At 46.1% G+C, this 23,285-nt stretch overlaps 1 protein-coding gene across 6 annotated transcripts in view; it reads right to left on the reverse strand.

Moving 5' to 3' along the window:
• Positions 1–6,752: 6,752 nt before the first annotated feature.
• The window catches only part of ADGRB1 (adhesion G protein-coupled receptor B1), a 176,124-nt gene continuing 159,591 nt past the window's right edge, over positions 6,753–23,285 (reverse strand). For 5 of the 6 annotated variants that reach the window (XM_043507255.1, XM_043507254.1, XM_043507253.1 and 2 more), the window contains 2 exons: positions 22,470–22,574; positions 6,753–8,193 (listed from right to left, as the gene is read on the reverse strand). In XM_043507255.1, coding sequence (XP_043363190.1) covers positions 7,996–8,193; positions 22,470–22,574 — 303 coding nt within the window. In that variant the 3' untranslated portion in view covers positions 6,753–7,995. The remainder of the gene's footprint in view (positions 8,194–22,469; positions 22,575–23,285) is intronic. The other variant, XM_043507251.1, reaches the window with a different exon arrangement.

The raw sequence follows: 23,285 nt of genomic DNA on the forward strand, positions 1-23,285 counted from the left end.
GCCTCAGAACCCATTTCACTGCCTCATACCCCTGCCTACGTTTCTGCAGATAAAGCCCCCTCATTTCTGCCCATGGGCATATACACAGCTGCCTCCCTACGACCTGATGGTACCAAGTGCCTACATGCTGGTGGGATTCACAACCTTGGCATTCCCCTACAGGGCCAGGGCCAGTGGCTGGCTAAGCTTAGGGGCAGGATCAGCCGCTCAAAGCACAGCGGCTAGAGAAGGAACGGCAGGGGTCTGAACCTGACTCTCCCACCTCAGAGGGCAGAGCTCTGATCTCCATGCTACAGAGTCATTCTTACTCTCTCTCTTGCCCAGTGACTAGTACTTCATACACCGTGGGACCACTTCAACATAGGCATACCAGAGAAGCCCAACCCCCAAGTACCCCACTCTCTTGGGAAGGGGGAAGCCTTGATTCAGGCTGCTGCTCTGAGTTGGGCAGGCTGAAGAGTTGAACCTGGATCGACCACATGCTGGGCAAGCGTGCTAGCCACTGGGCTATGGACATGGCTACTGTCTTCTTTTGCAAGAAAGGGCTGACCCAGCCAGTGGCAGGGGAACAGAGAGGTGGCCCCCAGTGCACGTTTTCACCTGCCTGAGTGGGCAGGAGAGCATGGTGTCCCAGCAGTGGCACCAGCATGGGCTCCCTGTCTCCCCCATCCCTCCCCCATGCCACAGCTTCCTACTGGGCTGGCATGCTGGGGGCTCATTTCAGCACCTCCAGGCCGTGGATGTTGCTGCTGGAGGCTGGGACCAGCCTCTCCCAGTTGGCTCTGGGTAGCTCAGGACAGGACCATGAGCAGCCTCCCTGCCCTACGTAAATGGCAGCCTTGGCCCCTGCCTCCTCCACCCCATTCCTCATCCACCCCTGCTGGCTCAAGGGTCCCCGGCGCTGAGATGAGTCACCACAGATTCCAGCAGGAGGGCCTGGCAGGTGGGTGCCAGCCATACTCCCAGCCGTGTGAAGTGGTTACTGCTGCCCGGGTGTACGGCGTAAAGGGAATATTGGTGGTGTGACCGGGCACATTTGACCCAGCCACCCCTGTATGTCTGGCATTATGGAGGGGCAGCCAGGCCAAATTACAGTGGCATTGCGAGCCTGACAGCCAAGTGCTGGCTGGGCCACTCCAGCCTGGATTTCAGGTGCCGGAGTGCCACTCCGGACCATTCCAGCACCGCTATGCCCCCGGCCTTCTAAGTTGCATGGGCCCCTGTGCATCAGCCACAACTCTATCAGTGGGCCTGGCTTAGGTGCCTGATTCCAGGAAGGGGGTCACTGCTGTGAGTCCAAAGCGAAGGGAAGCGTTTCCCTCCAGTCCGGAGTTAGGTACCTAATTACCTTTGAAGCTTGAGGCTTAGGCATTTCCTATGGGCTAACTTCGGCAGCTCCCCGCTCAGCGTGCCAACTTCTGTCAATCCCATTCTTGGGCACCCAACTGTCCCCATGCCTAATTCTACTAGGTGGCACAGCTCCTTAAGTCATGCCTTGAACCACTGAGCCTAAGTCTCCTTTGTGGATCTAGCCCTAAGTGGCCTGCCTGAGGTCACCCACAGCAACAGTATGGTAGAGCTAAGTCCTGAATCCAGATCTCCTGGGTCTCTGCCCAGTGTCTTAGCCATGACATCGTCCTTCCCCAAACAGATCTGCTTTCACTGCAGTACTGTTATCATGATCAAACAAGAACCCAAGGTCTTGTTTTCTCTTTGTCTCCGTGAATGATCTCTATAATTACAATGCTACTCACACTGTCTGTATACTCAGAGCAAGCTGCTGGGTACTAACAGGTCTTTACACCTGTCTGGAATGTAAACGTCAATCTCAGCTGATGGGATAACCTCACACTCACTAATTACCTGATTTTCAGAGCCACTCCAAAAGAAAACAAAACCCCAACTAGTCAGTCCCATCCATGGCAGGCGACACCACCATCAGCTAAGAAACCCAACCGCCTTTTCTGTCTGTTTGGTTCGCTCAGACCATCCTGATGCAATCCGAGTCATTCAGGGGCTGGGGGTGTTTCATGAGCATTGACGTGCAATGCCCCATTGATAGGTTTCGGTTGAGAAATCCACATTCCAATGTCTTTCCTGCTCTGAAATAGAAAAACACTTTAGTCACAGGGCTCAAACAAAACTGGTAGCACAAGCAATTGATTGCTGCGACCTAGTTTACATGACTGCATCTTCTGCTGCAGAGTTGATTTCTGTTCGCTTTTACTATTATGATTCTATTCCGTAGAGGTTCACAGCCACATGTAACACTGTGCAAGCTGAGCACGATCCAGGTGGGCATTAAGCAACAAGACTACACATCTGCCACATGTTTATTGGTTTGCCTTGGCTTTCTTTTAAAGTCAGTGCTTGAGTCCGTTTGGGAAATGAACTTGTTATATTTACTTTCTAGGTGTTTCCACTGGGTTGAATATATGTACTTGGGTATTACCTGACTTGTGGCTCTGATTCTTCATTGCCTTGCCTTGAAGCACTTGGCATTGACCACCTTTGAAAGACAGGATACTGGGCTAGATGGACTTTGGTCTGACCCAGTATATAGAGCCATGCACAGATGCAAATTTATACCCATGGATGCAGATATCTGTGGATATAACTCAGTATCCGCAGAATCGCAGGGCTCTCCTGGGAACCGTAGCGATGAAAGGAGCAGAACGTGGGGCCGCCACTCCCAGGAGCGAGCGCCCCATGCTGGCAGGTCCTCTGGCAAGGCTGTACCACCCACAGCCCTGTCCACTGGGGTGGGGACCAGCTTCATTGGCAGCTCTCCCTGGTTGCGTTCTTGTATTCAAGCAGCACACACACTCTGTACCTCGGGGGAAACCCCTGCACCCACATGTTCATCCTTATAATATGATTGTGTGGTATCCAATGCAAAGTTTGTCATGTCGGGTGTCTTTGGAAGGCTCATGATTTACTGAGCATTGTTGTTATAGTAATGTTTTAGGTTATAATTTCATGTATATAGTTATAAGGCTGAAAACATATAATTATGGCTTAAAGCAAGCCCAGGGGAAAACTCTCTAAGAGCAGATGGGCAGTTCACACCTCATCAAGGCATGTATAGGACAAACCCAGCACAGCCTCACAGGAACAAAGGCCACTGCCCTAGGCAGCAACGAAAGAATCTGTTAGACTTTCCAGGGAGTCACCCCCCTTCCTTTGGTCAGTTTGGAACTGTGATGAGGTAATGTTCACCTGACCCTGAAGAGGGTAGGAGGCAAGAGGGAAGAAAGGACATGAAAAAAGGGAGAGACGTTTGCCATGCTCTTTCCTTCTCTTCCACCTCCATCTACAGACATCATCACCGAGTGACTGAAGCGCTGATCAAAGGGGAGAGCCCGTCTGAAGGGCAACCAGGCAGCCTGTGGCGAGAAGCATCTAAGTTTGTAAAGGCACTGAAAATGTTAAGATCAGCTTAGAATGCATTTTGCTTTTATTTCATTTGACCAAATCCGACTTGTTATGCTTTGACTTATAATCACTTAAAATCTATCTTTGTAGTTAATACATTTGTTTGTTTATTCTACCTGAAGCAGTACATTTGGGTTGAAGTGTGTCAGAGTTCCCCTTGGGATAACAAGCCTGGTACATATCAATTTCATTGTTAAATTGACAAACTCATATACGCTTACAGTGTTGAGTGGGCATAACTGGACACTGGAAGACAGAGTGTCTGATTGTGTCTGGGACCGGAGGTATTAGCTAGTGTCATTTGGTTGCACAATCCAAAAAGCAGCTTATAAGCCAGAGGTTGTGTGTGAACAGTCTAGGAGTGGTGGTTCTCTGAGCAGTGCAGGGTAAGGCTGGCTCCCAGAGTCAAGGATTGGAGTGACCTAGCAGATCACTGGTCCAGATAACACCAGAGGGGAATGTCATACCCCCCTAGACAGGAGATGCAGACAACTGCATGTAAGGGATGGGGGCAGGGATGGGGGCGGTACAGACAGGCTGTGTGATCTGGGGATGTAGGCATTCCAGACCTTGGAGGAACCGATCAATCATAGGGTTGGCGAACACGGAGCGTCCAGACACTCCTGGGTGAAAGGCCGAGATAGCAGCAAGGTGTACCCTTATGGAGGATGCTGCCAGGCTGTGCTGTTTCAGGTGCAGAAGGTACTCTAAAATGAGAGGTACAGGTGCCTGGAGAGGGGGTGTATGATGCTGGTTACACAACAAGTAAATCTTTTCCACTTTGCCAGATATGTGGCTCTAGTGGAGGGCTTCCTGCTGCTGGGTAGGACCTCCCTTACTTGTTCTGAGCACAGAAGTTCCATTGGGCTCAGCCATGAAGCCTCCAAGCTGTGAGGTGGAGGGACTGCAGGTCGGGGTGATGAAGACAACCATGGTCTTGAGTGATCAGGTCAGGGAGGAGAGGCAACGTGACTGGGGCATCCACTGACAGTTCCAGGAGTGTGGCAGTCTGAACAGAAGCTATGGAAACCTGGAGAGCTTGCAAAGCAAGATGCCACAGGTCCAATGACCGTCACTGGTGGTAAAAAGGAACTGAGGCAGTGCCGGGTCAGCAGGGTCATATATTGAGAACCATGAAGGTGCCACTCCAGGGGGCTCCACAGCCAACCTGACAGGTGCTGCTAGGGGAAGCTTTCAGATGACTGTGCACGTGGCTCACGCACACCTAATTGGAATCAATATGAGCAATCACTTGAAGAAGAATCTAATTTCAACTCGCTTTGCATAGCTGTTAATAGTGACACAAGGTGCAAAGCAATAGAGACTTGGGCCCTATTTAGAAAAGTCGCACGTCTACTGTACGTATGAGGCTCTGTTTCAATTCTTCTACTATTTATGTATTTGGGAAGTTTTAATAGACTTACAAATCCTTGCCATGTCTTTGAAGATGGTAGGACGAGGTGCAATGGCTGAAAGTTAAGGAAGGAAAAGTTCAAGCTAAACACTAGGATGATGCTCTTAATGGTAATAGTAACTGGACAGTGGCTTTGATTCCTAGGAGACATGGTTGAGGCAACATATGACAAGATATTTAGGGAGAACATGGGACATTGTCCCACAGAGGGTAGGTGCTAGAGGTGGTTAAACTGGTTGAGCAAAGCAAACTCTTTGGCCCTTACTGTCTATAGGAGAAATTCCGCAATGCTAAACTACATTGGGAAGCCAGTGGGAGTTTTGCCTGTGAAAGAATAGCAGGATTGATCCCTGCAACTCTCTTCTGGCCATGAGTACATGCCTAACCCTCATATGCCAGATGCCCTTGGTACAAGATGTGGAAGCGGGCTTTTAAAAATCAGACATGACCAGAGTTTACACTTTTTTTTATTAGAAATAAGACACATTCATTTGTGCTCTGAAAACTGTACAGAAAAAACTGACGAACACAGAAATTAGGGAGGTGAAAATGGGAGGGGCAGAGAAGGGTGAGGAGAAAACAGTATTAACCAGAGAAACTGAGCAGAAAAAGTAGAATATCAATGGTTATTAAACAAACATTTATCTCTGTAATTACATAACACTGTTAATGTCCTGCAGCTTGACTGGAATGAGAGGAGCAGGTGGGAAAGGTTAGGAAGAAGGAGGGAGGGGAGATTGGTTGCATAGGGAAAGGGAAAAAAGAATTAAAACACAGTAGAAAGATATTTGTATGCTAAAATTCATTATGTGTAATTATAATAATTACAGTATTATACAACCCGGCATTTATGGGAGGCCTTTGTGCTTTCCTGTTTCATAGAATAATCTAAAATCTGACAATTACATCACAGTTTCTATAAGTAATTTTTTTTTTTTTTACTATTTGGATTTTCTAATTTTTTAAAATTTCATTTTATTTTTAATATTATACAGTTAATGACAAGATAAATGTCATTATACTTTAAAAAAACTAAACCGTGTGGCCTGAAATTAAATTTAAAAAATGCTTGCATATCAAGCAACCGCTGTCGGCGGGGGGAGCACAATTTGATTTCATCGATTGTTTTAAATTCTGTTCCCGTCTTTAGCTTTTTCCTAAAAAAAGAAACACACACACAAACACACATAAATCAAACCCTGATCTAGATTAGCTGCTGTTTTGGCTCAATGTGATGTTTCACAATTAGATGCTTAGCACTGGTGGAAGTTGATCAAAAGTGAGATGAACATTTTTGGTGAAACAAAGGTTGTGGAAAAAGAACTGGTGAAAATTATGTTACGTGAGGACTTCCGATTCAAGTTTTTTATAAAAACATCAACAACATTTGATTATGGAAAAATGCGGATAGAAATTGTTTTATTTAAAATGTTCAGATGAAAAAATTTGGACAACTTTCTGGGGGGACAAAAATGTTTTGTGCAAAAACCATTGGACTTTTTTGTGTGTAAAAATGTTGAACCTTTTTCATGAAAAAATTGAGGAAAATTTTTCATTAAAAAAACATTGATGCACAATTTTGGATGAAAAAATGTCCCCATTTTGTGTCCAGCTCTACCTATTTCCTTTCCTTCCACTAGTACCAGAAACCAGTTTCCCAGCTCTGTGAAGCAGTGAAGATAGGGTGGAGTGTAAGGAGAATAACCAGCCAGTGACTTGAACACAATAAAAGAGAACATTCCAACCTACTGCACCCAAGGGCCCATGTGTTCCTCACCATCCCAATCTTTCCACTGGGGACTCCCACTCAGCGTTTGGAAAGTGACATCCTTGCCCCATATGTGCATGGAACCAAGCTACGGAAATATATTTGAAATGACAAGAGCCAAAGAAAGGAAAGGTCTTGGGTTTCAAGTTCTGTTTTTATTGAAGAAAAGAAAAGAAGAAGAAAAAATAGATTTTTTTTCCAAGTGTATGTTACTCATTTATCAGTTTGTCTCAATGTCCTATGGCAATATTCTCCATATACTGAACATCTCCAGGTACATAAGCAGGTCACTGTGGCTTCCAGGGGAGGTGGCTGGAAATAGGTCGAGTCTCAAACCAAACGAAAACAAAAAAAGGAAAAGACAATGAGGCCATATGAACCTTTACACAAGGTTCGTGTTGAGCTTATCTCTGTTTTTAACAGTCAATGTAATGACCTACATTCTTTTTTTTTTTTTTAATGTCTCTATCTGGAGACGAGATGAATGGGTTTGTTGTTGACTTAAGAGAAGCTCTCTTCCCACTCTGTGCATCCCGCTCTTCAGAGAGTTCAAGAAGTCCTCTGCAGAGGGATGGGGGGAAATACCCACCACGCCACTCTTGCTAGCCATATGCTGCAACCACTATATCCTGCGTCTCCCCCACAGCATCCTCTGAGCTGGCTTGTGTAGATCCATGGCTGAGAACCTAATTTTTCAGATTGGAGTGCAGTGATCTTCTTGACCACAGGATGAAACAGCTTGTTAACTCCAGTTCCCTTTTTCTCCAAAGAGCTGGGTCAGGGGGGAACAGAAGTGAGCGGGATATGTCTTTCTCCCTCCCACCGCCATGCAATGGGACATCATAGACCAGCCAATGCTGAGCTTTCCCCTGGAGCCTTTGGCCAGCTAGCATCCTGGCTGGGTTCCCGCTGAATTAATCCCTGCTCCTTGTTCCCCCCAAGACAACCCCAATCCTTTTGGCCCTTCTGCCGCCATATTTGCTCCCAGTGTCCTTTCGTTGCTCCCAGTTCCAGAGCAGGAAGACTCAACATATCTGGCGATGGCTCCCCATCATCCTCTCGCCACTAAAGTGTCGTGTTGATTTTGTTCCCCACCCTCCCCACCCACTCCCCCTCCTTTTACTTTTACAGGCTCATGTCCTCTTTGGGCCTACCCAGGGAATATCGTGTTGCTCTGTACCTACTGCTACTAAGTTCTATAAAGTAATATTCCCTCTCTCTGCTGAGAACAATACAAAAGTTGCTTCTTTTTAGCAAAGGTTTCAAAAGAAACCAAACACTCTTCTGCACTCACTTTCGATTGAATTTAATCATCTTTTAAAATTTTGTTTGTTTTGTTCATTTTTCCAGAAAAAAAAGTCCCCTTTTTCCTTTCTGCTCAGACTTCTGTCTGAAGGTCGATAATGTCTTGTCCCACCAGAGGTATGGTGGCACCTGTTTTCTCCCACTCTACAGTTTTTAGTTCTAAGGGAGATTGTGGTAAAGGTTCCATGTCCTTTTTAACCCATGATGGTGGTGAGTGGACCTTCCTGATTCCTTCCCAGGGTCTCTTGTTTGGTGTCTGCTGTTTTTCTTGCTACAAAGCAAAGGAAAGAAAGAGAGAGAAAGAGGAAAAAAAGAAAGTTACTGCCAGTCCTGCAAACACTACCCTTCATCCACTAGATTTCTTCTTGTCTTTTTGTTTTAAAGATATGGCTAGGCGAAAATTTTCTATCACAATTCTTTCTTGAAAGAAAATCAGTTTTTCAAATAAACAAGGGGGTTTTTTGGTGAAAAATGGCTGCTTGCCAAGAAAATTTCCGTTTTTCCATGAAATACTGAACACCAAAATATTTCAGTTTTCAGATGAATATTTTCAGTATTTGAATTTCCACCAAAAAAAAATCAAACATTTCCATGGAACATTTAGAAGAAAATTATTTAGTTTTATTTTCCATAGAAATTTTTGCATAAAAATCATTTTTTCACCAGCTGTATTTAAAGGGGCACAGTCCATCTCTATATATCTATAACTATATCCACACCCAATAAACATCTCATAGATGTAATTGCTTCTTTTACTGATGATACCTGTGATGATTAAAGGCTCAATTCTGCAAAACTGAAATCAATAGTAGTTTTTCCACTGACTCCAAATGACACTTTTGGGGCTTGATCCACCACTATGTTACTGCAACTTTATGCCATTGTGACACCATTGCAATCAACCCACAAATGGCATTTTGAAGTTTCTACAAACATATTGTGGAATGCTCTAGTATATTTTATAGGGGTTGCCAGGGGTTTCATAATCTGTGGCGTGTTCTCATGATTATGTGTGAATGGAAACACATGCACGGATAATATTTTCAATTGGCGTTCCATGGAGCTTCCTCCCTTTTCGCTTTTTAACAGAGATGCTTTTCACCCTTTATCAGCCCTATAAAGCACCCAAACATTAGAATAAAATGGGTTCTCCCAGACACAATAGCACCATGAAGTTCTCTGCAAACCACCTGCCATGGAAAAGGGTTTGGTCTGGAAGAGATGTGGACAGAAAAGAAAGATGATTCAGGTCATGAGGAGGAAGCAAAATAGGGGAGAAGGCAAGACGATGTACATGCAGGTCACATGCACCCAGATCCACTCTATAGTCCTTGTGCTGTTATTCAGAGGTATTGACTGGAAGAATCATATCCACACACTGAACTGTGGTGTTTCAGTGTACTTCCTGTGCATGTCCTTGTGGGGAGAGCCACAAATCAAAAACTTAGAGCTCTGTCTGCCTATCTAATCTAGCCACCTGCCATGGGTTCTACTCCTCACTCTGTCATGGTTATCAAGACACTTTAGAATTTAAGATTGGAAAAGGGATCTCCTGGGGAAGTGAGTCCAGTCCCCTGCTATTGCAGGCAGCTCTGTCATATAACCCCCTTCATTAACCTAGCAAGCTGGATCTTCCAACTAGTTAGGTTTCTTGCTCCTATTGGGAGGCTGTTCTAGAATCTCACTCCTCCAGTGGTTAGAATCCTTCTTCTAATTTCCAGACGAAATTTACAATTGGACAGATCATCCCCATTTATTCTTGTGCCAACACTGTCCTGTAGCTTAAATAGCTCTTCTCCCTCATATTTACAGGGAGAAATCAGATCCTCTCTCAGCCTTTGTTTTGCTAGGCTAAAGAAGCCAAGCTCCTCCACAAACTAGGCTCTCCATTCCCTGATCATCCTCACAGCCCTTCTTTGCACCGGGTCCAGTTGAAATTTATATTTCTTGAACACTTGAACTATCTGCAATTTGTTTCACCTGTTTACTCAAATCCTGGCATGACTGGCACTGCTGTACAAATACTACAAACTTACTTGGACTACAGTAGTGTAAATCCGGACTAACTCTGTCGAAATCGCTGTTGTTACTCTTTCCTTGCACTAGTGTAACTGAGATCAGAACCCAGCCCTTAGTACATAACTGTGCCATGCTCTAACTTATCTCCCATGCACTGCTTCAAACAGCACCTGAACTAAGTGGGAAAGAACTAGGGGATTGTGGCTCAGGGCATGTCTACACTTACCTCCGTAGTGATCGGTCCAGTGGGGGTTGATTTATCGCGTCTAGTGAAGACGCGATAAATCGACCACCGAGCGCTCTCCCGTCGACTGTGGTGCTCCACCGGAGCGAGAAGCACAGGTGGAGTCAACAGGGGAGCGTCAGCAGTCGACTTACTGCAGTGAAGACACCACGGTACGTACATCGACTTCAGCTACGTTATTCATGTAGTTGAAGTTGTGTAACTTAGATCGATTCCCACCCCACTCCCGCCAGTGTAGACTAGGCCTCAGTGGCCAGCTGATAGGCACAGTGTCAGTGTATAAACACCGGTCCAAAGACAAGATCTCACAATATGTTGTAGTACCACAAGCCACTGATTTCAGTGCAAACCAAGTCCACATCTACGATACTTCACAGAAAGGGGCACAGATGGTTGATAAGTATATGTCAATGTAGTAAGCAACTCCCCTCCCTTCTTGCAATGGAAAGACCTCCTTTGATCTGGGTATTATTTAAGGCCACCTTCAGCAGCAGGACCCTGTTATTTTAAACCTGCCCTTCCACAAAAGCTCAAGAGCTTTGCCAATGCACCTCAGTCCTGAGCTTTAGCACCCCCCAGTACTCCAGGCCTGGCCCCCAACAACTCAGTTCTGCCAATATACTTTAAGCTTGACTTGAAACGGTCCCAGCCATTCCTGTGCTGGGTGTCTTCTGAGCACCGAAACCTGAACAAGCCACTCAGTGTTATGTGCTCTAGGGACATGAAAAATTGGGAAATACCCTGAGACCCAGCCAAGTCATCTGAACAGGTGATGCAAGCCAGCATTTAAAGTGTGGTTTTCAGAGGCCAGGGAGAGGAGCAGCTGGGGGAAGTTTGCCTTTGCTGTCCTGTTTGTGTGGCCAGACAGAGGTAGCCAGCGCACATGCATATCAACTCCACCCCAAATCACATGAAAACCATTCAAATACACTAAATATCAGGAGCACAGCTCCTGTCGCTGACGCAGCTGCCTTTGAGGTGGGCCACGCTGCACACCAGTTTAATATGCACAGTGCAGAAGAATATCGTATCCACCTGGATCTTCAAGATGAATTTAGTAGGCTGAAGAGACTTAACTGAGTTGACTAGTGGCCCAGATGCTGGGGCTTAAACATCCCTTGCTCTTTGCAAAAAGACCAATGGGGATCAGTGGTTAGTTCCAGTGTCCTTTTTCCTCTTACCTCCCCATGGAAATGATTAAAATTCAGTCTCCGTGTCCCTGGGACCACTTGAGCTGCTTATATAAGATGGCCACTGCTACTTAGTGTCATAGTGTCTTAGCGGAGTTTCTGGGCAGGAGGAAAGACCCACCAATCCATAGCAAAGCAAAACCTGAGGAGAGAATTGTTTGATCCCACTGCAAACTGCTCTGGCACTGGCCCCAGGTCTAAGGCCTCAAGGAGAGCCAGGAAGATGGGTAAAGAGAAACAGAAAATGCCAATAATTCAAAAAGATGGAATCATTTCCCTGGCCTTACACATTCCATGGGCTTGTTGCTCTGAGGAAATAAAATTGTGTATCCCTATCCCGGCTGGGAGGGTTGAAATCAAATCAGAGCTGAATGTTTCAACTTTAGAGAAACAAAATGGGTCAATGGACCCAAAACAGGGTTTTTTCCAGATTTTTTTTTTCATCAAACAATTTTAAAAGTGTTTGTCCCAACTTGGGATGAAATATTTTTCAAAACTCGAAATGTTTCATGGGACGGAAAATCCATTTTCCAACCAGCTCGACTGCTGCTTCCTCTTCAACAGCATGTAATACAACCTACCCGGCTCACTGCAGCCCAGATCCCAGGGCTGGTGGGACTGTGCACAAGCAAAGAAAGGTAGGCAGCGTTAATGCACTTGGCCCATCATATAGGCTCATCATTAAGGAAGGAAAGGGAGTCTAGAATACCAAGCAGCAAACCCTGATGTGCCAGCACTAAGAGGCACACCAGCAATTAGGAGCCAGGACTTTAATGGAGCAATGGGAACCCTCTCCTCACTGTTTTGGTTAGTATTTCATCTGCATAGCTTGGTGATGCCACAGCTGTTCACAGCAAGCTGTCTGGTTTTCACCACGTTGCACAACTGTGTTTGACTGAAGCACTAACAGCGCAAGGCCCAAATTTTCCAGTGTGCCCTCCAATTTCGGGGGCTTCAGTTTCATGGGTGCCCAACCTCAGACACCCTGGGCCTGATTTTAAGTGCTGAGCACTTGCAGGCCCCGCTTGGCTTCAACTGAAAATATTTGGATCCAGGTTACATGCCCCAAAGTTACAGAGGAAGCCAATGGCTCCGCCAGAATTAGTACCCAGAATCCTCCAGGCAACTGCACCTTTGCTCCACCTGCTCGATAACTCAGCTTCTTCTCTTTAAAAAGGCACCTGCTGTATGATAGGTTGGGGGAGAATGGGCAGGTGGTGCACCCCAAACTTCTGAAAACCATGTAAGGTGCATGATAAGGTCTGTCGCTGATGACAGTCCAGGGATGGTATATGGGCAGCAGGGTAGCTGATGGAAGGTATACAGGATGGTGGGTAGCAGATAAGCTATGTGGGGTGCGGGATTGCTGATAGATGGTATATGGGACATTGGACAGCTTAGAGATGTTTTACGCCTGAATTAATTAAGGTTCTCTGCAGTTTTCATAACAGAATTTATTGTAGCAATTACTACACTTTATGTATATGCGTTCCCTGTAAAAGACACTCTGATTTCCCTTTTAACTGTTGCTAATTATCGTTTCATCAAAGCCTTTAAAAGTGCAGAGAGCATTAAATGTGAAGTGGAGCAGGGACGTCCTGCCTGGGAGTGGGGGGGGGCCCTGTTGAGGGACTCACAATGATTAGAACCGGGTTCCTAGGAGCAGATTCTCTATTTTCCAAATTCGACGCAGAGACTGGCCTTGTAGCCCTGAATGCTCAGCCCACAACCATGCACTCTGTTCTGGCTGAATTTTCCCACCCTGAAGCAATGTCTCCAGCTACCAAGCCAGCTAACAGAAAGACAGGTAGCCAGCAAATGAGGGAATTAGCTCTGACATGCACTGGGATATGCCAGGCAGACACATGGCCCAGACTACTAATTACCTACAACAGTATGTTCTTTGGGAAGGTCTGAAAAGCCTTTTGAAAGCTCAGGCTGGCAGTGGGGAGAAGGAAGAGAGGGGAGTTTCTCCAGAAGAGCCTTTGATGAGCCTCAGAACCATATGGTACATTTCTGATGGTATAAAACTTCAGCTGAGAGTCACATTTCTAGCAGAGGATATAGAGACACAAAGCAGAGCTCCTCAACCTTGTCCATAAGAGGATTTCCACATCCAGACCCTTGCCCCTTGCAGCCTGGAGGTGTGACTTACAATCCTTTCTTCCTTCCTCTCTGGAATATGTCAATGAAAGCACCAGTGAAACTGATACAGTCTCCTGGTGATTGAGCAGGAGGAATTGGTTGCAAAGTGGCTGGATCAAACCATGTCTGGAGAAGACCACAAGAGGCCAGGGAATAGCCATCTCAGGAGCTGAAATTTTTCAGATGAATTATTCACTTGTCATAATACACAGATTCAGATTAACCAAAACCACTTGTGAATTTGGGTCGAATTCAGTGAATAGTTTTGGCCAAAAAGAGAGAAAATTAACACAAAACATTTTGTTTCAACACTTTCTAAGCTACATGTTTCAATTTTTGGTTTCATGATGATGTTTCATTTCAAAATTTTGCTAGATTATTTGCAAAAGCAATCAAACAAAAAAGGATATCCCCACTCCCCAAAAAATAAGCAAAATGAAAAATAAATACGTAAAAAATCATTTCAGGTTTAACAAAACTTCTCATTCAATCTGAAACAAATTCTCTCCCCCCCGCCCCAATTTTTCTGGTTTGGCCATTGAACCAAAAAAAATCAATTATTCACTCAGCTCTGCTTAAGAACACCCTCTGTCAGGGATCTGCTGGGGGATCAAGGCTAGAGCTGGACAAAGCTTTTATGCCTGGTTTCAGAATTTATTTCTGTGATGGGGTGCCTGCCCCACACTGGGCTCTAAGGGGTTAAAAGAGCCCTAGGGAGGCTGCGCAGGAGGCAGCCAATCAGAGAAGGACTCAGAGGAACAGCCAGTCAGGGCATGGCAGGCCCATATAAGAAGAGCTGCAGGGCAGAGCAGCTCCAGTTGCTTCCTGGAGCTCAAGGAGGGAGGAAGTGGAAGTGGAAGCACCTTAGAATGAGTAGTGCTGGGCAGGATCAGGTGAGTGAGAGTGAGCTCCTGCTAAGACTGGCATGCTGAAGCCCTGAGATAAGGTCAGAGAAGGTGCTGGGTCTGCGGAGAAGCAGCCCAGGGAAAGGTACGAAGAGGTTAAAGGGGGCGCAGTGCATGGCTGCCATCTACAGGGTCCCTGGGCTGGGACCCGGAGTAGTGGGGCGGCCCAGGTCCCCCCTTCACTCCCACTCGCCACTGAGAAAGTGGCTGGACCATCAGACTACAGTACATTCCCCGGGAAGGGAGGAGCACAGTGTGTGGCACAACTAGAGGGCTGTGTCCTGAAGAGGATGCTGTGGTCCTTAGAAGACACGGGTCAGGAGCAGATGTGATGGTAGCGAGACATCACCAGAAGAGGGCGCATTGGCTAGCAGAGCTAATCCCCAGGACAGCCAGCAGGAGGCACCGCAGTGGTGAGTCACATCCCATCACATTTACAAAGATAAAACTTGACCTAGGCTTGCTGAAAGTTCACAAGCAGTACATACATGTCTCCGAGAGCCAGACCAGGCTTCAGAATGAGTAAGGCTGGGTTTTGAGGTGAGCTTGGTGTTGGATATTGGGATGAGCAAATGGCCAGAATTTGGGGCAAGAAGAGGCCAGGTTTTGGGATGAGCCTGGAACTGAATTCTGGGCTGAGTCTGGGGCCTCTAAATGTATATCTACACAATGTTTTGGAACCTGCAGAAGCGAGCCTCCCAGTCTCGGTTGACAGACTCAAGCTACTAGTGGAGCTCTGGCTAGTGTTCTAAAAATAGCTGTATAGACAGTGCTTTGAAGTTTTGCTTGGGCTGGGCTAGGCTTCATAGCTTGAGCTCCAGTCCGAACTCCACTTCAAAGCACTATCTACACAGCTATTTTTAGAGCACTAGCACAAGTCCTGCTAGCTCCAGTCTGTCGATCCAGGCTCAGAGGCTCGTTTCTGCAGGCTTCAAAACACTGTGTAGACGTACCCTAAGTGACCTTCGGCCCATTTCTGGTTCTGGCAGGAAACGTGGCCGGCTTAGACTTTATGATGGACTGGCCCTTTGGACTTTGTTCAAATCCCAAACTCCAACCAAGGCCCCAGGGGGCTCACACCCCTGGGAGCTAAAAAAAAAAAAAAAAAAACGGTGTGGAAGAACCCCTTGCACAAGGAATCCAAGGAATTTGACACAGCTCCTTTTGGAATTGAATTTGCTGGTCTCAACACAAGTAAAGAACGAGCTGCAAAACTAGACACTGAGAGCACGCGAGAGAAGACTTTTGTGTGTCTCAAAACTCTCTAATGGTGCTGGATCAAAGAACGCCCAAGGAGAGGAACTTCAGAAGAATCACTTTCATCGCTTTCAAAACAGGCGCTGAGCACAGTAGAAACAAAGGAGACCATTACCTTGAAGCCTGCAAAGGCTCATCTTTCATACTATGCTCTTGCAGAGTGTGTTGGCTTCCGACAACACCAGTAAAAGCCCTAGAACCACTGACTAATTGACTAGGAGGAGCAGCTTACAAAGTGGCTCTACATGGCTCTCTACCATCCCTGCTTTAATGTTCACAGCTCTTGGCTGGAGAGAGACAGAGCTTGGGGGAGGGGATGTTGTGTATCTGGCCCACAGTCTGTAATCGGCAAGCACTGATTAGCATTTGAATAGAAAAATGTGTTAGCAACAAGGTTTCCAGTGGCTTAACTTGATTTTTTTTTTTTTTTTAGCAGACAGGATCTTGGCAACAATTTGTATCAGCCAAAGAATGACCCAACGGGAGGGACACAGAGTGATGCTGGCTATTCAGTAGGTGGAATGCGATCTTCTGAGCCAGTAATAAACCAACCCCACAGCATGGTACAGCCAGAGTAGCACAAAGTGATCTTAAATTGCCCTAGAGGGACACTGTAGGATCCCCTTGGCTGGGAGTGAAGGCAAGCTGGCTCAGTCTTAACCCAGATTGGAGGGAGAAGACTGAAGGAATTGGGGGAAGGTGATATCAGCTGCCTCTGAGGGAATGTGCCCATTTTTTGCAAGCCGAAGGCCGGTTGGATCCCCAGATGGCAGCAGTGGCCAAGAGTACTTTTAATCATTTGTGTTTCCTCAGGAGGCTGCTGCCACTTCCTTTTGCTTGCAGGATGCATGTTACACCTTCACTCTGTGACCTGTCCTCTCTTGGTTGCAACCTATGGATCCTTAAATGAGTTGGGTCCTGGTTACGTTAGAGAAAACCCTTCCCCACTGCTAGCATGACAGGCAGCATCCTCTCCAGGCCCTGAGCTAAAATTCTCCCCAGTTTACTCATGAGCAGATTGAAGGCAGATGCTTCTTGGAGATGAGATTAATAGATTTGAAGGCCAGAAAGGCCATTATGATCATCTAGTCTGACCTCCTGGATAACACAGGCCAGAGAACCTCATTCAGGGATTCCTGCATCCAGCCCAATAACTTCTAGTTGAACCACAGCAGATCTTTGAGCGAGATGTTCAATCTTGATTTGAAGACTCTAAGAGAGGGTGAATTTACCACATCCCTTGGCAAGCTGTCTCAAGAGTTAATTACTCTCTGTGTTAAAAGTCTGGATCCTTACTTCAACTTGAACTTTGCTAACTCCAAATTCCAGACACGACGTCTTTGTTATATCTTTGTCTGCTAGATTTAAGAGCCCTTTAGTAGTATACTTTATCATCTCTTTGGCAGTGAAATTTACATCCCTGATTGGTTCATAAGAGCCCAGATGTGTCAGGCCCATTTATTTTAGCTGCTGTACTTGGACAGAAGTGATGGGAAAGCCTTGCTTGAGATATAGATGGAGTTGGAGAGCGTTGTCCTTATGTTTTGAAAATTAGTCCTACTGGGTGATGTAGTTTTTATCATAAACTGCTGGATATGCGCCCACAGCACTGGCTGGGCAGGTTTTCATAAACTGAAATAACAGATGAAGAGGTACATAGATAATATACCGCAGGGGATGATCCCACTCTGGTCTTGGACTAGGCAATTTAATTGGTCTCTGAGACACAGGATTAATTTAGGTTTTAGAGTAGCAGCCATGTTAGTATGTATCCACAAACAGAAAAGGAGGACTTGTGGCACCTTAGAGACTAACAAACGTATTTGAGCATAAGCTTTCGTGATCTACTGCTCACTTCATCAGATGCATTCCGATGAAGTGAGCTGTAGCTCACAAAAGCTTATGCTCAAATACATTTGTTAGTCTCTAAGGTGCCACAAGTCCTCCTTTTTCTTTTTGAGGATTAATTTAGTATTAGCAATGCTCTGTGGGAGGCATAGAAATAACTGCTGTTAACGCTGCTACTACAAACTGGACTTTCCTATCCCGACTAGTCAGGGTTAGATTATCGATATAAATGCCTTTGGGTTTTGGCCCACATTTGAAGAAGTGCAACAGCTTGTCTCTCTCACCAACAGAAGTGGGTCCAATAAAAGATACCACCCCACCCACCTTGTCTTTAGGTTTCAAATATATTCTCCATTTCAGGAGCTATTCCCTTGCTCCTCCCCATCCCACAGCAGAGCCTCTGGCACCAAATCTCTTTAACTCCAATGTTCATTAGGAACTGGATCCACAGCCCATTGACTACAATCGGAATACACTGATTTCAATGGTCTTTGACTCAGTCTCAAGGGCCCAAATTCAGCAAGGTATTCAGAGACATGCCCAGCTGGTAAGTACTCACTTAAGTACCCATGGGACAACTCAGTGAAAGCACTTGGGCCCAGCTCCTCACAGGTATCAGTGGAATCAACAGGAATTAGGATCCTAAACACCTTTTGAAGATCTGGGCCTCTGTTCCACAGGGCCTGCTGATGTGCTGAAAAGCTTCAGTACCCTGCTGAAATCAGGGCTAAGGAGAGCACTTCCTCCTCCTCCTTCAAAGTCTGCTTTGCCATGATGCCTACAAAAAACCTGACTATGGTTAGGCTGCTGGTGTGTATAGGACAGGCTAGGCATAAGCAACTAAATATAAAATGTACTACAAATGTACATAATTTAAAGTTTTTTTTTTGCTGTGTACCATGGATGTGTGGTACACCCTATACCCATCCCCTCTATGCCTGAGTCTGAGCAACTCAGTGGAGCTTTGCTGTGTGCCAAATAAAGTGACGAGACTGGAGTTGAACTGCATCCTTGAGGAACTGAGTGGAAGGGGTCCCGGTGGAAACCCAGCAGTGTTCTGAGACCACTGCTGATCATGCTGACCAATACTGTCACACGGTTTCCTTCTACTCCCCTGTCAGGCTTTATCTGGATCCATCTGTTGTCTCTTGTCTTATTCTGAGACTGTAAGCCACTTGGGGCAGGGACTGTCTTTTTGGCCTGTGTTCATACAGCACCTAGCACAATGGGGGCCTGGTTCATGACTTCAATAAGAAAATAATAATAACAATAAATAATACTAATTTCCCTCTCAGTCTCTTTACATCTGAATGTTAATATCCTTGTGAGCCCATGAAAAGTAGGGCCTAAGAATATTGACACTTTAGTAGATCATGATTGTGGCATGTGATTTATCGGACAATATCCTCAGCATGTGTAAATTGATTTACATCCACTGAGGATCTGGTCCTTTATTTGTATCTGAGAAATTGTGTCTAACAGTCAGAAGAGGAAACAAGAAGTCAGGACTCTCAAGCCAAGTCACCAAGTCACCCTTGAGCAACAGACTTCCTCACCTGTGAGAAGCAATAATACTTAACTTCTCATAGGAACACCATACTGGGAGAGAGCTCCTAAGTCATCATGTCTAGTCCACTGCTATCATGGGCAACTCCGTCATAGAAACCCATTAATAAATGTATCAAAGATTAAAATGTACAAATTGCTTTAAGGGTACCTAGGGGAAAATATCCCATGAAATACAGAGGATTTCGTTACTCAGTTGTAGCTCTTTTCTGAAGGTATTTGGAGACGGGTGTTTAAATATCAAATATGAATAACTTATAAACAGTAACCACTTGTGATGGCTGCACACCTTCCTAAGCCCCATTTGTGAGACTCAAAGCCAGTTCCTCCCAGCCCTTTCTGTAGATCTGATAGTGGTTGCAAAATGGTTCATTAGAGAGAATCTAGCCAGATGCAATGACGGGCTAATCATTTTCAGACAGGTATGAAGTGGCTCAATGGAACACAAGTGGGATTGTCACTTGAATTCAAAACTATAGAGCAAGCCCCAATTCCAGACTTCATCAAAGGCAGTTTCTCTCAAGTAGATATTTGCCCTGAATTTCAGCTGCAAGTTTCTGATCTGAGGGAGGGGGAGTGGGGGGAGGAGTCGTGGAAGGATTAGGAGAAGCTTCATAACTAGGAGAGCAGCCAGGACAATGAAACATGCTGCCCGAAGGGGTTGGAAAATTGCCATTGCTGGAGATAGCTAAGGCAAGACTATACAGCCATTAACTGGAGGGGTGCTTAGGGAGAATGAAATCGAAGATTTAGCAAGGCAGGTGGATGAGCAAGAAGACCCACTAGCTGTCCCTTTTCCTCCATGGTGGAGGTTATGGGGCATTCCAGGATGCTCATGATCTCGTTTGTGTCCAAAAGTTGAGGGGTTTTCTACTGGTGAGGGAATGTGTTTGGAGTCATGTGTCATGGCAGGGGTTGGGACTTCTCTACAAGGCTCTCTGATGCAAAGCAGAAAGGCAGACTTATGCTAACATTAGTTTTATAACTTCCACCAGAAGAAACACTCCATTGTTTTATAATCTAAACACACACAGAAAAGAAACGGGGGGGGTTTAACGAAGGTAGCCATGGTATCTAAAGGTTGCCTTCTCTGATATGGGGTCAGACAGCAGACAGTTCAAGGGAATGACAGGAAAGGGGTGCAGGAGGGAAGTGATAGTTTTTCTTATAAGCTTAGGATTTTGCATAACCAAACCCCACGATTGACCACTGAATACCGATGCTTAGAAGGCTCCTTGTTTAATGCACCTAAGGTAAGAAAGGTCATGCCAGAAAGAGAATCAGGCTGCCCTGTGGAAATATTTAAAATATACACCTCCTCAGTCTAGCTCCAGTACACCCTGAAAGCTGTTACCATCCAAAAGCCCTTTGGTGGTGTATCTGGAACCAAGTCTCCTAACATTAGGCTACCAAATAAGCTCAGATACTTCTCTGAAATATCTGAACAGCCTGAGTTTGTAAAGCTGGCCTAGGAATGTTACACAGAGAGGCTTTCTTGCAATATTTAGGCTCTTCTGCTCCCAGTACTGTCGCAAAACCGGGAAATATGGAGGAGCAAGTGAAGCGTGTACTGACTGTCCATCTCAAATAAAAATCCATTTGGAGTCTGGGCAAAGATTAGGTTTGGTTCTTGTATAAACTGAATCCATTTGCTAGCCTGAGGGTCCTAGTCATTCTGAACAGCCAGTCTCCATAAGCAGATCCCTTGCAGTAAACCACCATGCACAATAAAACTAGGGATTGCATGGAGCAAAACCCTGACTCCCAAAACCATCGATGACACGATCCTAGCCCAGATCCCAGTGTTACAGCTGGGTCCTGTGTTTATAATGGACCAAACCAAAACCTCTCACCTATCACACTCTAAACTTTGGGGCCTGATCTCTAACTAAATCCTAACAAAATAAGCCCCAACAGTCACTCACTGGCTAGTCCTTTTGGCCGTGCCACAGATGGCCATGAATGCCAACTCTGCCTTCTCTTGATGGATGGGGAAATTCCAACCAACAGAGAGAAATCCCACCTTGGAGCAATCCCCAGCGGTCTCACAGAGAACAGCCCTGAGCCAGGCTGCCCACCACTCTGCAGCTACTACTTCTTTTCCCTCTCTGCTGGACTAGATTAATTCCTTGCCAGCCATTTGGCACCAGACCAGCAGGCATGGAGAGGGCTCAGACACCAGAAAGATGGCCCTTTGGCCAGCCTGCTTTTCCTTACTGCTGCAGCAAAAGTTCTTTGTCACTATGGTTCTTTCATGCTGGACCCAATTTGGCCACAGTGCACCCCCCATTCCTCATACTAGTGCAACATGTGCCTTGCCTGTGGTTGACTCACTCCTTGGAGGGGACGTCCCTGTAGGGGCCACCTCACAGACTGGATAGCTTAGAACTTTACATCGATTCATACGCTGGAGCTGACAGCAGCAGTATAATTCAGTGTAATACACACAATTGCACAGGGCCAGAAGCAGCTTATGGACATTTCATGTTTCCAGATCCTATTCTTTTCCCCTCCATGAAAGGCCGTGGCTTTCCCCTGAATTCTTCCAACAACATCGCCTCCCTGCCACTGATGGTTGCTCAGAAAAACTTCCTAACTGTGAGAACAGTAGGACAGCGGAACAGATGCCTAGGGAGGATGTGGAAGCTCCTTCACTGGAGGTTTTCAAAAGGAGGCTGGAGCCATCTGTCTGGGATGGTTTAGCCAAAACAAATCCTGCATCTTGGCAGGAGGTTAGATTAGATGCCCTTGCGGTCCCTTCTAACCCTATGATTCTAAGTCACCACACAACAGGTCACTGCCACAAGTGTCTTTAATGGAAGCCGTCCTGAGGTCAGACTCTTTCAGCAGCATCCCTCTCCTTTCCCAGGCCATCAGCATAAATCCCACCTCCTTGACAGTCCAAACGTCACAACTTATGATCTCCACTCCTGCCTTGGATTTGAGACCAGCTCCCATAGATGGTAATGGGGATCCAACCCATCTCCACTGCACCCTCCCTCTGCTCCCCAGTCCACGTTGTAAAGGTGTTAAAGGTTCCATTGACTAGGTGCAGAGAAGATGGACACCACAGACACAAGCTGAACCACACACCCTCACAAGACATGAGGAACAGAGCTCAGAACTGTCTGTATCAGCACTACGTTTGAGCTGGAGGAGAGTGAACATTCCACTGACTGTGCACTACCATTAGGATTTTACACACACACACACACACACACACACACACACACACACACACGTCAGTATATTGAGAGTGGAGTGACACTGAAGTGCAGGGTTTTGGTAAGAGCCTCTACATTCTCCTCCACCCCCATGCTCATCATGGTTCTTGGTGCAGGAAGCCCCCAGCTCCAAAGGGTGAGTGACTGACCTTGCTCTCCGTTGTCGGTAACTCCTTCTCTTTCTCTGCATGCTGCAGCTTCCTGTTCAGGTCCTGGAACATGTCCTGGTGACGCTTTCTCGTGTGCATAATTTTCTGAAGCAAAGACATGTACGACAGGTCAGCAAACCTTTCTCCCCTTAAGATTGTGGCATCAGAGTTTACACTGCCCTCACCAACTAGGAAACTGCCAAAGTGGGCACCTAGGTTCAAGTTAGGTGCCCAAATCCCTTTGAGGACCTGGGCCCTAGATACTAGAAATCTAGATCTCGCTACAGGCAGGAAAATTCAAGCCTACACCAAACTAGCTGAGTCTTGGCTAGTTACAGGATTTGTGACAAACCTGAATCTCAGTCTGAAAGCTCCCCAGGGTTGCAAAGCTTTTGAATAAGTGTGAGACCTGAGTTCGAATCTAGCCCAACAAGTGAGTGTCAGAATTTGGGGCCACACGGTGTCCCTATTTCAGACTGAGCCCAGGGTCCTTCGTTTTGGAACAAACCTCAGGGCCCAAGCTTCGAGCAAACTCCCTTCTTCCCCATGCAGTCCCAGGAGTGATGGCTGATTCTGGAATGAAGCAGTAGCTTTGAAGAGGGAGGATGGTTTGAGGCCTTCACCACCCAACCATCCTTCCTCTTCAAAGTGACGGGTTCATTGCATTGCAATAGAACTCAGGAGACCTGCGCTCAGTTCCCAGCTCTGCCAGAGATTTCCTGTGTGAAGCCTGGCTTCCTCTTTAAAGCAACTGCTTCCCCCTTCTGTGCCTCAGATCTCCCCATCTGTAAAACGTGGATACTTCCTCATCTCCGA

This window comes from Dermochelys coriacea, chromosome 2 (assembly GCF_009764565.3).
Source record: "Dermochelys coriacea isolate rDerCor1 chromosome 2, rDerCor1.pri.v4, whole genome shotgun sequence".
Taxonomy (NCBI): domain Eukaryota; kingdom Metazoa; phylum Chordata; order Testudines; family Dermochelyidae; genus Dermochelys; species Dermochelys coriacea.